Source organism: Schistocerca serialis, chromosome 6 (assembly GCF_023864345.2).
Source record: "Schistocerca serialis cubense isolate TAMUIC-IGC-003099 chromosome 6, iqSchSeri2.2, whole genome shotgun sequence".
Classification (NCBI taxonomy): domain Eukaryota; kingdom Metazoa; phylum Arthropoda; class Insecta; order Orthoptera; family Acrididae; genus Schistocerca; species Schistocerca serialis.
The window spans coordinates 491,006,556-491,024,393 of record NC_064643.1 but is presented as its reverse complement, the minus strand read 5'-3'; the positions used below and the strand labels follow the sequence as shown (position 1 = coordinate 491,024,393).

The 17,838-nt window shown below is 39.6% G+C and overlaps 1 protein-coding gene across 1 annotated transcript in view; it reads right to left on the bottom strand.

The window, feature by feature from the left end:
• LOC126484433 (nicalin) overlaps positions 1–17,838 on the bottom strand; it is a 128,212-nt gene that overhangs the window by 37,453 nt on the left and 72,921 nt on the right. The window contains exons 8-10 of the mRNA XM_050107950.1: positions 10,024–10,173; positions 8,664–8,813; positions 8,464–8,585 (exon numbers count right to left, since the gene is read on the bottom strand). Coding sequence (XP_049963907.1) covers positions 8,464–8,585; positions 8,664–8,813; positions 10,024–10,173 — 422 coding nt within the window. The remainder of the gene's footprint in view (positions 1–8,463; positions 8,586–8,663; positions 8,814–10,023; positions 10,174–17,838) is intronic.

Sequence of the window (17,838 nt, the reverse complement as noted above, 5' to 3'; positions counted from 1 at the left end):
ATCTTTGTGGTGTAGCAATTTTAATTGCCAGTAGTGTATGTGTTCCTTAAAAGTTTGTTTACAGTGACTTTGTACCATGGAGGTTCCCTCCCATTATGAACTACTCTACTGGGTACATATCTATCGAGTGCATGGTCAACTATTCTTTTAAACTTGAGCCATAGTTCCTCTACATGCTACTTCCCTGTGCTGAAAGTTTGAAGTTCCTCACTGAGATATAACACTACTGATTTTTTATCTTGTTTATTGAACATATTTATCTTTCTCTTTGTCCTAGTTGTCTTTTCCACTTTGGCAACCATTATTGTCACAACCATGTCATAGTCACTGATACCACTTTTGATGTGGATATCCTCAAAGAGGCCAGATGTATTCATTGTCAATAGATCAAATATACTTTCATTTTGAGTGGGGTTCTCAACTATCTGTTTTAGGTAGTTTTCAGAGAATGCATTTAGGAATGTTCCACAGGATGTCTTATCACGTACACTGCTAACAAAACAGTAATATTCCCAATTAATCATCTGGCCATTACAGTCTCCCCAATTATTGCAGTACGATTGGGGAACTTACGTACAAATGAACAGAGTTTTACTGTAAAGTTTTGGATACACCAGGAGATGAGTCTCAGGGCAATAGAAGGATCCACTCATCATATGCCCACCTCTGATATTGAGTCTTCCCCAAACAATCTCGCATGCAGCTTCAATTTCTATCTCTGTGGATTTAAGTTGCTTGTCTACTGTCATAAATACACCACCCCCATTTCATATTTGCCTATCCTTTCAATATACACTTAAATTTTACCCAAAAACCTCACTGCTATCAATTTCAGTTTTCGGCCAACTTTCTGTACCTAGTATTGAAAACCACATTTAAGCACCTGGCAGAGGGTTCATCAAACCACCAGTATTATGTGAACTTCATTACTTTATTGAGTGCTTCAAACTCTGGCACTTTGTTACGAATGCTTCAGCAGTTTACCATTAGGAGTTAAATACTCTTACTTGTGGGAGGCATTTCTTTCGATCTTACATTGATACTTCTGGGTTTCCTACAGCTATAATTATCTGATCAGATGGAGGGTCACCTAGTCTAAAAAGCCCCTCGTGTGCACCCCACATACAGTCAGCTACCTGAGTAGTGACATTTGATGTACAGTACACACCTGACCCATTTAGGGGGACTCTACAGTTCTGAACCATATGGCGCAAGTCCAGGAAGTTGCAGTCAGCTTGTCACAGAACCTTCAACGTCTCTGGTTCAGTCCTTCCACTTGCCTCAGAACCAAAGGGCCATGATCAGTTCTGGGGACAATGCTGCAAATTGAGAGCTTCACTGAAACGCCACGCACAAGGCTGGTCTTCTCAACCTTCTCTACCAGTCGCTGGAGTGACTCAAGAATGACCTCTGAGGCCAGACGACAGGCATCATTTGTTCTAATGTGTGCCACAATCTGCAATTCGCTACATGCTGTTCCCTCAATGGCTGCTGGAATAGGCCCCCAGGCATATACTCCAAGTGCACCTGGTTTCCTCTCCTGTCCCTTGGAGCCATTTCCCTATGTCGTGCCATCAGTAGCAATACTATGAACTAACAGACCCCTGCCCTTTTGCATTTGTATGTTCTTGGCACCACACAAAACTGGTTTCCCCAAAACAAGTGAAGTGAGTCCCACTGGCTCAGTTTCAGTTAGAGACAGTACCTCAGACTTGTTTGTTAGGGGGATTAGTAGAACACCCTGAGTTCTCCCTGGCCCTCACCCACCCTATACAGGACACCTACATCTACCCTTGACACACAATCAAGTGGATGGGTAATGACAGATTCTGTACTTTCTGCAGAGGAGACAGAATTCACATGAAAGGATAGTACTTGAGAGCTCTTGAAACACACTGATATGCAGCAGCTGCCAATCATTTAACAGTGGTTAAGGCGATTTCCAGGTGCTTGCAAACAACAATCAATTCATCCCTGTCCGAATACAACATTCACAGTAGGGCAGCATTTTGGCTAGTGCAATGTTCAAGGCAGTGAACAAATAACTTTAAATTAAGCCTGCTGATTATCTTTTGATCTGTTGAGATAAAAAGTGGCTAATCATCTAGAACAACTGAAGCAAATACACTGAATAAGATTTCTATTACGGCAACACAAAAACCTGTGGCAGAAATTGCTAGTTTCCTAAAATGTTTTGAGGTTATTTATCATTGTTAGCAAACTCGAAAACAGAGTTAATTTATGAAAAATGCAGATAATACATACAGCTGCTCCTCTTTAAGGGAAAGCCATAAATAACACAATATGTAAATTAGAATGTCTGCTAACTAAATCGCACATGCTGATTTGCTACAGATTGCTCGTAGTTTATGCAAAGCACAATGGTGGCTTCCGAAAATTCTCGAGATTTGTGTTGATATACAATGAAATTCAGGGGTGATGTATTATTTGGCAGAACTGTGAACCACAAATGCTGATTTGCTATGAAATAAATTATGTATCTAAAACACACTTACCGGTAACTTATGAAAATATAGTTTTGTAAGTTTCCGAAAATTCTCAAAATTAACCTACTTTTCACATAATTGTACAATGAAATTAGATAATGATCGTTTTGAATGAGGATAGGCCTGTTCTAAAAAAAAATTTAGAATTGCACAATTACGTTTAAGCCTATAATTGATGATAACAGTACAAGTTTATTGCGGGACTTTCAAATGCTGGAAATTTCAAAATATATTACAACACAAACGGGTACTGAGACTGTCAATGAAAGATTATACAGAAGTGAAACGAACAGTAAAACATGTTAATCTAAACTTCAAATCAGCACACACAAATCTTTTACATGCAGTCTCACACAAAGGAAAATTCTGAAGTCTACTTTCACATATAAACAAACATGCATACTGCACAGATTTTTCACTTAGCTGATTCTGTGCACACTTCTACATGGCGTCCCGAAGAACACTGCAGTGTCAGTTTATCTCGGTCAAAACAACTAAAATGTGTCGCACCAACAAAGCACGTGTTCTGCCTGTTGCAACTAACAATACAATGCATCATACTGCCTATAACCTTTCTCTACGGAATATTTCCGATGGCTTTTCTCTCTTCCCTGGCTTGAGGCTCACGTTTCGTAAGTACTTCATTGTGACAACGGATTGCTATCCTTCATGTTGTATTTGTGTAACATTCATTTCATATAATGTTATTAATCCATTCATAATAGCCCCTTTTTATGATCTCTTGGGGTTCTGATGCCCAAGCAATTTGGCCCTTCTCCTAGCTTTTCATTTTAAACTGCTCTGAGTTCCTTGTTGAAGTTTTCCTTCTCTTGTGGGTTATTACTGAAATTTAACAAGTCATCAGGATAAATTGCAACAATGTTATTTCCATTGTTCTTCATTAAACTGTACTTATTGTATAAAATTCAAGTTTAAGAATGCTTCATTTAGCTTAACATTACATTTGTGATTAACTTGTTTTAAACCCATCGTAAGCTTCCTTGAACCTCATAATACATTTCTATTGAACAATACTAGCATTAAAATCCATCTCTGGGATTTTGACATAAATCTCCTCTTCCGAATCACCTTGTAGCAATGTTGTAACATCTTGGTGAGCTATATCTAGGTAATATTTAGCACCTAAACCAAACAGGTACCTTAATGGATTATAACAGATCACTAAGGCATACATCTCTTCATAGTTTAAAACTTTTGTTTGCACGTGACCTTTAACTACAAGCCATGATTTGGATCTAAGAATGTGCCCTTGGAAATTATTTTTAGTGCTTAAAATCCATTTGACGTATATTGATTTTATATCGGAGGGTGCAATTGTCCTTTTCCATGTGTCATTTCAGCTTGTGATTGCAATTCTTCTTTAATTGTGTGAAAACAATAGTGTGATTCTTTACTTTGTACAGCTTCTTCTAATGATTTTGGATCTGCATTCTCTGTACATGTAGATTAATAGGTCATGTAATCATCCATCCTGATTTGCTCTGGAATTCTTTACAATTTTCTGAGCCTTTGACTTTGTTGTAAGGGCAGAATTTTTATTTTCATCTGGTGAATTTGAATTTCCTGAGCTGCTTTGTTTGGGTGAAACATATCTTGAGTCTTCATTCTCATCAGTAATAGGCTCAGGTTCAACAATTTTTGATTCATCTTGCTTAATTTTCAGGATAATTTCTGGCTTCTGAGACTTTTTAGGCACTTTTATATCACCATCCTTCTGACTAGTCGCTTCTTTAAATATCACACTTCTTGCCTTTATTAATTTACATTGGCTGGGTTTAAATAGCTGATACGCCTCACTCTGTTCACAATATTCTACCTATATGCATTCAATATTGTTCTTATACCATTTATGCCTGCTTGCTTTAGGTAGGTGGATGAAGGTCTTGCAGCAAAATATTCTTAAATGCTCAGGGTCCCATTTTCTTCCTGTAAAAGCAGATTTTTGTGTCATGCATTTTGAAGATTTTGTAGATCTATTAAAAGGTAAGCAGCTGTGGAGACTGTTTCCCCCCCCCCAATACGCTTTTGTTGAGCCTGCATCAAATAAAAAGCATTTGCCTTTCCTTAATATTGATGTATTACACCTTTCTGTTACTCTGTTTTGTTGTAGAACATAGGGTATTATTGTTTGATGAATTATTCCTTTGTTCTTGAAGACAAGTGCTATTTTCTGTCTCTCACACTCCTTCTCAATGTCTGTGCACAAGACACTAATTTTACAACCAGTTGCTTATTTCTACTAGCTTGCTGAAATTTGTAATAGTTCCCGGTACAGTGCTTTTCTCACTTCATGTATACAAAAATATTATCCAAGAATAATCATCTATCACAGTCAGGAAATATTTGGCACCACAAATTCATCTTGTTTCCATTTGTCCACACAAGACAGAATATACACGGTGGGCACATAAAAGTGGCCTGAAGAACACAGTTCCAGAAATAAAAAAAACACTGCTGAGGAAGGAAATACAGCACTAACCTGAATATATCAAATGTTGAAAATAACCACCATTAATCTCTGGGCACTTTTGGGCACTGGTCAGCAAGTTGCTGAAGGCAGATTGAAGCTGGACCACTGAAATTACTGCAGTCTCATCTGAAATGTTCTGCTGCAGTTCTTGAAGACTATGAGGGTTATTGCAATACACCTTAGCTTGAGGGCTTCCCACACAAAGTAATCATCCACTGACAGACCAGGCGACCCGGGTGGCCAGCTAGGGCTGCGACCAGACTAACCTTAACTATCAACCCCGTCAGGAATGAAGATTGTGTAAATGTGCTCAAAGGTTCGGCTGGCTATTTGGGTAGCCGCTCCATCCTGCTGGAAACAAGCGTAGGAGGTTTCCTCCTCAGTAAACGCTGGAACAAATGGTTTCAAAATGTTGGCAATGTAATGCTTGCCAAAGTCAAAGTCTGATGAAAGAAGATGGGACCAATAACGCAGTGTACAGACACTGCTTGCAAAACCCCAACCTTCTGATAATGGAATGGTGTTTTGTGGAAATGCTGATTCTCTGCTGCCCGGAACCTGTCATTCTGCGAGTTCACGTAACCACTCAGGTGAAACCAGGCTTCATCAGACAAAGAACTGATCCATGTCCTAGCCATTCATTGTTATCTCAATGAACAACCACTCAGAAAACTGAAGGCACTGAGGAGCATTTGCTGGTTGTAATGCATGAAAAACACACACTTGTGCATGTCCAGGTGGAGTATTCGTCCACATGATCAACGTGACATGCCAGTCTCTTGCGACAGTCAGCGTGTTTATTTGGTAGGACTCTGAAGCACTTTCTGGTGAACTGCAGCCACATTTTATGGTGTGCGGACACATTTCAGAATGTTTTTTCACTTGTTGAAACAGATCCTGTCCGATCCCATTTTTGGACTAAGAAATGCATGGCACTCTTTTCTGGCACTTTGAGATCACAAAACTTCTCAGCAAACAACTGACCACATCATGAATTTGTTGTCACATAACTTTTCACAATGAACACCCACTGCTACACTGAGAATATCACAGTCTCCTTTGCACTGGTCCACTCACACTGACACAGCCCAAATTACACACTGAAATGGTGTGGATCACATGGCAGATGCAGACGTGGTGGTGTTATTCACTTCCAATCATATCCACTAGTCGAGGCCATTTGCTCCACCTTGTACTAATTACAGGAAATTGACTTAGGATGTTGGAGAGGTAATCTTCTCTGTTTATCTTTTGTCAAGTAACGTATGGAGAACCAATAGTTCCTGTATAATTAAATTCACAAGCCATATCTTCCTGCAAAACTTCCTTTACGTCAGGGCTTACATGTCCTACATCTTGTGCTGCAAGTTCACATCATTTAATAGTGACACATACTTGGCTTTAACTGAACAATTATCTGACTGGTCCAATTTGTACACACCATTATCATGTGTAGGTACTGGAAACCAATTCTTTCGCTTATCTTTATTAAACATGATGGAATGTCCCTTTGTAGAATCTTTCTTACAGAAAGTAAATTTGTGCTTAACTGTAGCATGTACAGAATCTCTGTTACTTTACATTTAGTCTATTTTCTAGCAACTTGTGCATCAATGTGTGTGTCACCAATTCCTTCAACAGATAAATTCTCACCATTATTGCCATTATCACTAGTGGAGTTAACATTGATCTACATGAATTCATTACCCATGGGAGTTTAAACATTTCCTGAAGCACCAATGCAAATATACCAGCCATTATTTTATACCTTCACCTGATGTAGTGAAGACAATAATTTTTAAGTTCCTTCAGATGACTTGCTTCTTCCCTTGGTTTTGCTGCGACAGTTTCTTGCAACATGACCAGACTTACCATAGTTACAGCATCTTGGTCCTTTGGAGAGATTGTGTGAAAAGTTTGTTATTTTTCTTGTTCACTTGAAAATCTGTGCCACTAATCATTGAGTGGCAATGGTTTTCATACTTCATTTCCTGCAACAACTTAGTTTTAATAGTCTCCAACCATTAGTTATTGGAATTCTCCAGGCTCTCAGTCACTACTTTGTAGTCATCTCATATACTGCGAACAAAATGCACCCTACCCACTATCTTTCACTTCAAAATTCAAAGAGTTTAACTTATTAGAAGTAAGAATTTTAGATACATATTATTCTACTGATGTGCGTACAGTTCTCTAGTCAAGTTATGAGGAGTGTAGTCAGCAAACCAATCCTTCTGTAAAGTCGTGAGTTCTCATATACCTGTTTTACATTGTCCCATCCTTCTTTTGTGGTTTTCATGTTCTGCAGGCACACACAAATTGCTGGATCAATTGGCAATATTATTTTCGCTCTAGCATCATACACTTTCGACTCCTCATCCTTTACTTCACCCGAGATGCATTCCTGTACGTTTCATGTTGAAAATATGTTTTCAGTGCGAACTGAATCTTATTTTAGTTCTCTCTTCCTTTCAGTTTTTCTACAAGTGAAAATGAATTTAATGCCATAACTTGAGTTTTCTTTTTTGTTTTGTGATTTTTAAATAACTGTGCTTACTGGGTCTGCTGGGCTCATAACCTGTTGTCTTTTGCTTTAATATTCAGTAAAGTGATTAAGTAAAGCAACCACAGATTGGTTAACACAAACAAACATTTAAATGTACTAATACCCACACATAATATACAGAAGACACATATAAACAACTATAAAGAACATGCACAGAAACTAACAGCAAGAACATATACATCAGCAGAGGCATAGATTCTCAGAAATTACCAAGATCATTTGGAAGTGATACATTTCTAGCACCAACTGTCATGATGCCAGATATCGATTAGTTATTGATTTCATTTACAGGGTAATAATGAACCTTGTCAGCAGTTCTCTATAGATGAGTGAACTGAAGCTGGTACAGTGTATTTGCGCTACTCTCCCATGGTGGGACTTAGTTCTGAGATTGTGTACTATGGCAAAAAAGGATTGCTCCCAGCTCCATACACAACATGCAAGATTTACGAAGAAGAAGATCTGGGTGATGAGTAAGGTAAGTTAAATTACTGTCATCTTTTGTCATTGGTGTCAATGGTATAAACCAAATCAATATCTCGTGCCGCGACATCTGTGCGCTCAATATATTTTGCTTGCAAGCGATCTTTGAAATTGCCGGATTCTCATGCATTGTGGTTCAAGCTGCTGGAGATGGTGGTCAAGTGCGCGTGGGTCGTGTGTGCGCCTGCGCGTTTTTCTTTTTTCAAGAAGGTTTGGGCCGTAAGCTAATGTGCGAGTCTTTTTGTTGTGTCACTCTTCTTTACAATGAGTAGCAATCCTTTACCTAATAATGTCAAAGAACATTTGAAACATTATTAAATGTTTATTTGAATATAACCACAGATTCATGCACTGATAAATGTAGGGGGTATTTTTTTTAAAAAAAGTAGAAACTTGCATTTATAATGTTAACACACCTGGACATGGTGTCCTTGAGAGTTGAGACCAGTGTATTCTGTTTGTCAGCTAAAAGCTGAGCTGAACGTGGTTGAGAACTCAGAAAATCCAGCCATGAGCTGATGGACTCCACCTGCACACCCTACACAAGAAATATTCAGGATTAACAATACAGCCATAGATGTACAAATACAGCCAACATCAGTATTTATGAACTTACGAGATTCTCCGAGAATACTTCTCCTGATGATAAATTATAAATATGCCTGGCAAGGGCTTCAGCAACAACTTGAATATTTTGCACTAGATGAGTAACATCTGTTGAATCTCTGGTGTCCAATATTGTGTGCCTTCTTGCTTCTTTATGACTCTAATAAAAAAAATACAAAGTTCAGTAAGTTTTCACGTTGATTTGACGCATGCACGCACACACACACACACACACACACACACACACACACACATTCAGAGGCAACATAAAACTTATTTCTTCAAAGTATCCAAACTTTATTTAGGGAAAGTATAATGCAGCCTTTGTGCGAGATTGTGTTTGCACATTAGAAATTCCAGACTCTAATATTTTGCTGCTTACATAATTTTCACATGATCTTTCACCAAGTGTGATAACACTCATGCTTATCATGATATACTGAGCATGTATAATATTTACGAGTGCTGAGAAAACTTTGTCCTAAGCTGTGCTTTTTAGACACTTTTGGCAAAGTATCCTCCTTCAGAAACAACTGTTACTAATTTCACTGTATTAGTTTGTGAAAAAAGAGGGATACTTTTGATAATTTTTGAGCATTTGCAAACATATATTTCTAAGAAGTTTCAAATGTTATGCTTAACTTATTTCAGACTAAATGGCATTTTATCAAACAATGGAAAAAAAGCTGTCAGGCAAAAATCGAACAATGTTAAATGGCATTTTATTTATAGTTACTGTTCAAAGAATCTTTCACACTAAATTTCAGTTACATTGTTACCATGACCTTCAACCTAAAGGCTGGTTTGATGCAGCATTCCATGTTACTCTATGCTATGCAAGCCTGTTCATCCCCATATAATTACTATACCCCACATCCATTTAAATCTCCTTACTGTATTCACCTCTTGGTTCCAATCAAGTTGTGCCACAAATTTCTTTTCTTTCCAATTCTATTCAGTACCATCTCATTAATTACACGATCAATCCATCTAATCTGCAGCATTCCTTTGTGGCACCAAATCTCAAAATCCTACTCTTCTTGTCTGAACTACCTGTCATCCACATTTCATATCTGTACAAGGCTACAATTCAGACAAATACCTTCACAAAAGTTTCCAAACACTTAAATTTATGTTTGATGTTAACAAATGTTCTTTTCTTTATGCATTCTTTGACAAAATGTGTTCTTTAGAAATATTAGTAGTGCATGGGTGCAAAAGATCTGTAGTACATAAGCATTTCACCAAAATATAAATTATAGCAAGTCTCAGTGGTTTTTTGTCATTTCACAGACAACATGAAGACAAAATATTTCAAAAACTACTCACAATGAAACAATTGACTACAGTATTTGTGATTAAACACTTACTCTGAGAGACGATAAGGTAAAAGCTGGAAGCCTTCTAATGCTGTACCGTTCATGTTCCCAAGCTAGGAGTTCATCAGCAAGATTGATCTTCTTGTGGATGCCTTCAACGGACATATCTGGATACAGCATTTGTGAAACAGATTTTAGTTCCTGAAATATATGGAAGTTATTCAGTATCAGTTGCATGAAACATTATGATTAAAATACAACATGTAGTGTTAACTGTATTAATAGGGACATTCCTTGAGAGAGAGAGAGAGAGAGAGAGAGAGAGAGAGAGAGAGAGAGGGGGGGGGGGGAGAACATAATTGCTGGTCAGTAACAACATCCAGGGGAAAATTTTTTTAGTACAACCAACAGAGACATAAAAATAGAGGAAAATATTCCAGCTCTTAGAATTATTAGTTCCTTCCCCACGGAGGAGAGAGAGGTAGGTTGGTGGAGGTGAAAAAGGAAGAGCAGGTCACTCAGACTGTGAGAGAGACCTACCTATTGTGAGAAAAGGAGAGACAGATGAATGGGGAGGCATCAGAAAGAGGTGGTCAAAGATAGTGTTAAAAGATAAACAAATGGACAAGAGCTCCTATGTTTATTCTGTTTTTGTGACATGCCTGGATTGCCTTAGACATTTTTTAAAATGTTTGTTCTGTTAAGAACAAGAAACGCTTTCTTTGTGTTAATGGAGTACACTCCCCCCCTCCTCTCAGTAAATATTAATGTGTGTGGTATGACTGTTGTGTCTTACTAAAACAATGGTTACAGGTCCATGTGAGTTAATGAAGAACATATAAAACAATGTTGATCTAAAACTCCTACACTAAACAAAAACAAACATTTGCCGATACTGACCGAGTATTTTCATGCGACACATTTGGTAAACATTAACTGGTGCCGAGCTGTGTTTGTGGATGGCAGGGAAAAGAAAAAAGTGTTCCAGTAACAATAGTAAGCCTCTCCTTGGGACACCACCTTAGTGAAGCACTTACCAAGTGGGCGGAGAGGCTCACATGTATCTGAGGCTAATGACAGGTGTAGCACAGCTACTGGCCGAGTCTCCCATGCCGGACAGGATTCAGTTGATGAACCAGATGAAGAGTGTCCCACAATACCCCATCTCTCCTTTATCTACTCCAGTAGTACTTTTCAAATTCTCTTTATGTTTAACCCAAGGCAAGATGCGATCCACGCCAAGGGGTCCATCGCACATGGAAAGATGTGCCATTAACGGAGCCTCAGGGATACAGTGAGACCTCGCTGAGCACTGTGGCAGCAACAACAGCCAAGCTAAACACCATTCTGAAAGAGGCTTCTTCGGTATTCTTCCAACAATGGCAGCACCGCTGGGAGAAGTGTGAGGAGAACCAAGGGCACTACTTTGATGCTGTTCAGGTGTCAAATGCTTCAGGTACACCAGCCCCCCCCCCCCCCCTCCTTTTTTCCTGACTACAGGTCAGATAATTTTCTAAAAGGCATCAACATAAAGTTTGAGTTTGAAATGGTTGTCAAACAGACCAGGGTCTATAGGAATCCTACAGAAACAGACTGGGACACTCATATAGAAAAGATCTAAATTCACACTTATCTGAAACTAGAGCTTCCGATAAAAACACAATAGATTTCACGGAAATGGCAGACACAGTGACATCTGCCATTGTTACCTCATACTTATAATACTGCCCAAACACCAAGAAAAGCACAAACAGGAGTGTACATTGGTGGAACAACAATCTGGAACTGCAAAGGAAGCAGGTAAAAAGACTGTTCAAGCTCGCAAGCAAGAAAAGACAATGGGCAAACTACCGAGAAACCTTTCAATACAATCTTGTGGTTACGCAAGTGAAACTGTAGCCTGGAAGATATTTTGTGAGGAAGTAGGTGCAGCTACTTGCATTGGACCTCGTGAAATCCTCACTAGAGTACCAGCTAATCTAAGAGATGCTCCATGGATGGAGGATGGTGTATATACAAAGACAATGATGCTGGATGTGCTCCTAAGAACTCACTTCCCTCAATGCACTGAGGACTGGGAATCTGCCGGAGAATTTGTTACTTTGAAAAACATTCAGTGGGAGGAAAAGTCACAAGGCCCAGATTGAACCTTTCCAGCTCTGGGGGATTAATTACAATCCTGTGTAAACTGATTAGGCTCAGCTTAGCAGCAGGAATCATGTCTAGCTCTTGGAGGACAGTGACGGTTGTTTTTATTCCAAATCTATGGAGAACTGATCATACCGAGGCTAAGGTTACGAGATCGATCAGTATGTCCTTTTCTATGAAGACGTTACAAATCAACCAGGTAAATCATGTAAAAAGCACTGCACCAACTTCTTGGGAAGGTGGAAAAGCTCTAGCCTCTCAGGAAGTTACTCCCTGCATCTTCTGGGATATCAAAAGGGCTTTGAATTCCTGGTTAGGGTTGTAGAAGACCATGGCATAGAGACCAACATGTGTAGGAGAGTACTACCATGTTCAGTAGAAGAAAAGTATACACCACCAAGATGAATGAGAAAATGGTGATCGAAACAACTAGGGGGTTGTCTGTCCACAAAGGGGTGGGTGGGATTTTGGGAGTGGCAGTGGGGTGGGGGGTGTTTGTCCCCTATTACTGTGGAACCTGAACTTATTGAAGAATCAAATACTAAAGGCTACATTCACCAAGGATGGCCAGATGATTTATTCGTAGTAATACTGGGTGTTTCAAAAAGAATGATCAGATTTCAAAATTCAAATTATTTAGGAGTAAAGAAGACGATTCACCGAAACTCAGAAGCACTGTGTTGTCTATAGGTACACAAACAAAAGGTACAGAGCTTTGCTAGTTTTTGGAATACAGTTTCTTTTTCAAACTTGTAGGGAAAACACGTACACTTTCTTCCTCTTTCTCCCACCCCTATAAGCTTAAAAAAGTAGTGCATTTCGAAAGCTAGCAAATCTTTGTACATTTTGTTTGTATACCTATCAAGCAGTGCTTCAGACTTTAAGTGAGCCATCTCCTTTATTCCTAGATAATTAGTAATTCTCAAGCAGAACTTTCCATACATTATGATTTCAAAGTCTCATTTACTTATAAAGACATACAACAAACATGGGCTGGTGCAAAATACTCAAAAAAGTTTGAAGTTTTATCTCTGCTACTACAAATGCTCTGTGTTTTCATCAGCAGCACTGCAGCACACAAAATGCTTTCTGTGGAGCAGACAGCATCCTGACTGACTGCAACTGAGAGGACAGACAAACTGGCATCTAATAGAAATTTGCTGAACCTTTAGGCCATGCCCATTCAAACAACACACATTTCCTTACCACGGCATCCCATGTTACATAGTTACGTCAAAAATCAGGTTGTTCCTTTTGAAACACCCTGTACTTCCACAAGTGTGCTAGTACTGCTCAAACAATGGGTCAATGTGCATTTAACATTGTGCGAAAGTGGTGCAGGAAAAAGGGCTTAATATAGCTGAGAAGCTAAGTCACAGATAGGCACAGAAAAAAGACTGCCACAAGCGAAGCTTTCAGCCCATAAGGCGCTTGTCAGAAATTGACGACAGGTACAACGAGGATAAACTTGCTGTGGATCTCTGGTCACACAGGAATGAATGGCAATAAACATGCTGACAGGCTGGGCAGGACAGGTGCAGTGACTCCATTTATTGGGCCAGAACCTGACCTAACCATAACCAAGGAAAATGGTAAAATCGAAACTACATAGCTGGATCAGTAGGCAACACGCTGAAAATTTTGTGATTGTTATAAAAAATCAAAAATGGCAAGCTAATGATGCCAAAGCCATGTTTCAAGAGGAGTTCTGTAACCCTGGATCTGAACAAGTGACAGGTTGAACTCATGGTAGGACTAATGACTTGCCAAGGGAACTTAACGAAACATCTACCCACAATGGATATATAGAAAGAAGCTCCTAAGTGTAGAATATGTCACAAGGAAAATAAAACTGCACCCCTATAGTCATAGGATATAACTTTTATTTTATTTTACGAAGTGCAAAATTTTACATTTCTGAACATCTAAAGCAAGTTGCCAATCTCTGCACCACTTCAGAATATGGAATCGGTGGGTTCGGGAGGGTAATACGGAACGCTGTGCTGGATCCCAACGGCCTTGGATCACTAGCAGTCGAAATGACAGGCATCTTATCCGCATGCTGTGATGGATCATGCAGCCATGTCTCGATCCCCGAGTCAACAGATGGGGACATTTGCAAGACAACAACTATCTGTACGAACAGTTCGACGACATCTGCAACAGCATGGACTATCAGCTCGGGGACCTTGGTTGCGGTTACCCTTGACGCTGCATCACAGGCAGGAGCGCCTGCGATGCTGTACTCAGTGACGAACCTGGGTGCACGAATGACAAAACGTCATTTTTATGGATGAACCCAGGTTCTTTTTACAGCATCAGGATAGTAGCATCCGTGTTTGGTGACATCGCGCTGAATGCACATTGGAAGAGTGTATTTGTCATCGCCATACTAGCTCATCACCCAGCGCGATGGTAAGGGGTGCCATTGGTTACACGTCTGTCACCTTTTGTTGGCATTGACGGCACTTTGAACAGCAGACGTTACATTTCAGATGTGTTACGACCAGTGGCTCTACCCTTCATTCGATCCCTGCGAAACCCTAAATTTCAGCAGGATAATGCACGACCGCATGTTGCAGGTCCTGCACGGGCCTTTCTGGATACAGAAAATGTTCAACTGCTGCCCTGGCCAGCACATTCTCCACATATCTCACCAATTGAAAACGTCTGGTTAATGGTGGCCGAGCAACTGGCTCATCACAATACGCCAGTCACTATTCTTGATGAACTGCAGTATCATGTTGAAGCTGCATGGGCAGCTGTACCTGTACACGCCATCCAAGCTCTGTTTGACTCAATGCCCAGGCATATCAAGGCCGTTATTACAACCAGAGGTGCTTGTTCTGGGTACTGATTTCTCAGGATCTATGCACCCAAATTGCGTGAAAATGTAATCACATGTCAGTTCTAGTATAATATATTTGTCCAATGAATACCTGTTTATCATCTGCATTTCTTCTTGGCGTAGCAATTTTAATGGCCAGTAGTGTAATTAATGTACAACATGAACAGCAAGGGTCACAAAACACTTCCCTGGGGCACACCCAAAGTTTCTTATACATCTGACAATGACTCTCCATCCAATGTAACATGCTGTTTCCTCCCTACCAAAAAGTCCTCAAAGCCAGTCTCAAATTTCACTTAATACCCAATATGACCATACTTGGACAAAATGCCTAGGTGCAATACAAAGTTAAATGCTTTTTGAAAATCAAGAAATACTGCATCTACCTGGTTACCTTGATCCAAAGCTTTCAGTACGTCACACGAGAAAAGTGTGAGATGGGTTTCACACTAACAATGATTTTTCGAAAACCATGCTGGTTAGCACTGAGGAGGTCATTCTGTTTAAGATACCTAATTATGTTTGAGCTCAGAATATGTTCCAAGATTTTACAACAAATCTATGTCCAGGTTATTGGATGGTTGATTCATGGATCACTTTTACTAACCTTCTTGGAGATGGGTGTGATCTGTGCCTTTTTCGAAGAACTAGGCACAGTTTTTTGTTTGAGGGATCTATGATACAATATAGTTAGAAGAGGGGCTAATTCAGCTGCAAATTCACTAAAGAATCTGACAGGAATTAAATTGGAGCCTGGCGATTTGTTTCAATTTTAACGATTTCAGCTGTTTCTCAACACCACAGACACTAATAATTATTTCATTTATCTTTTTAGTGGTATGAAGATTAAATTGAGGTACATATCTATCCACTGTATGGTCAACTATTCTTTTTAACTTTAGTCACAATTCCTTTACATGCGTCTGCCCTGTGCTGAAAGTTTCAAATTCCTCAGTGAGATATGATACAACTGATATTTTATCAGTTTACTGAATGCATATCTTTCTGCTTGTTTTAGTTGTCCTTTTTTACTTTGTTAATCGTCATTGTCACAACCACATCATAGTCACTGATACCAGTTTCAATGTGGACATCAACGAGGTCAGGACTATTTGTTGTCATTAGATCCAATATATCTCAATCTTGAACAGAGTTCCTAACTATCTGTTATAGGCAGTTTTCAGAGAAGACGTTTAGTAATGTTTCACAGGATTTCTTATCATGCCCACCACTGACCGAACTGTAATTTTCTCCAATTTAACTGTTGGATGATTAAAGACTGTTCTCATGATTACAGTATGACTGGGGAACTAAGTTACAAGTGAAATTTGTGAGTCATTGGATTCTAACAGATGAAATGGGGTGCAACAGAAGTAGAGATACAGATCTCACTCTTATATAATTGTATCAAGACAACAGGAAACAGGTGGTACACTTTACTGATAATCATTAATAGTATTATTGACATGAGCTCTGAATTCCTAGATATAGTTCAAGAGTAGTGCCTCAATTTTCCTTGCTGGTATCCTTACTGTTTATAATTTATATCAATGACATACCTACTCCATGCCATGTAAATCTGTTCTGTATACTGACGACAGCATTGCACTTTCAGTGCAACTGGTAATGACATAGGGGATCTAAAGGAACAAAGCAAAGCTGACCTAAGAATTTCCACTATCTGGTTTAAATACAATGAAGTTACTATAAATCAGAATAAAACTGAAAATGTAATTTTTGGCTTATCCATTGCCAACGACAATTTTATGGCTGTTAAACTTATGGGTGTGCACTTGGAATCTCCACACAGATACTGTCTGCACTAAATTATCAGGAGTTACATACCTGTTACATAAACTTTGAGGATGCATGAGTGAAAACGTGATGTTATGCTTTTTTCACAGCCATGTAATATACGAGTTTTTATGCGTCAGATGTGCAGCAGGTGTTACACACACACACACACACACACACACACACACACACACACACACACAGGGTGGTCGGAAATTCCACATTTCTAAGACATGTAGAGGGTAGTAAGTACATAACATTTTGAACAGGAACCCATGTCCGGAAACATACCACTTCTGTTCTATGACAGTTTCAATGCAGATGATTATCTCCTCCACACCTGCGTGAGGAATGTACTTAGGCGTGACCCAGTACAAGTTTTGCAATCCATTTGAAAAGAATACTGTCTAGTTCCATTATTACTTATACATTTGCATTAAAACTTACACCTTATGGTTTACATTAGTTGACACCAACAAGAACCCAGCATCTACGGCACCAGCCGCAACATACGGATGCATTACAACAGCGGCTCGATGTGGCAACCACCAACGTTGTTACACACATTGTACCTCCGAAGCATGTTCTGGTACACTCTCTCCATCCCACCTGTTGTCTCTTCAATGTCTTGTGCAGCGGCCAGAACTCGTGCCAGCAGATCTTCCTCTGTCTCTACAGGTGTCTCATAAATTAAGCTTTTCATACGACCCCACAAGTAGTAGTCCACAGGGGTTAAATCCAGCGATCGTGGCGGCCACGTGGTTGGACCACCATGGCCTATCCATCTTTCACCATACCGTCTGTTGAGATGTCTCTGGAGATCCAGTGAAAAGTGAGGTGGTGCTCCATCATGCTGAAACCACATTTCCTGACGGACATTCAATGGCACAGCTCCCAAGAAAAGGTCCATTACATGTCGTAGGAAGACTAAGTATGTGGGACCCGTGAGCTTGGATGGAAGGAGGTATGGTGCAATCAAATGACCATCCAAAATACCTGCCCACATGTTAATTCCAAACCTGTCTTGAAATACCTGAACATGCGTGGCACGAGGGTTTTCGTCTGCCCAGACGTGG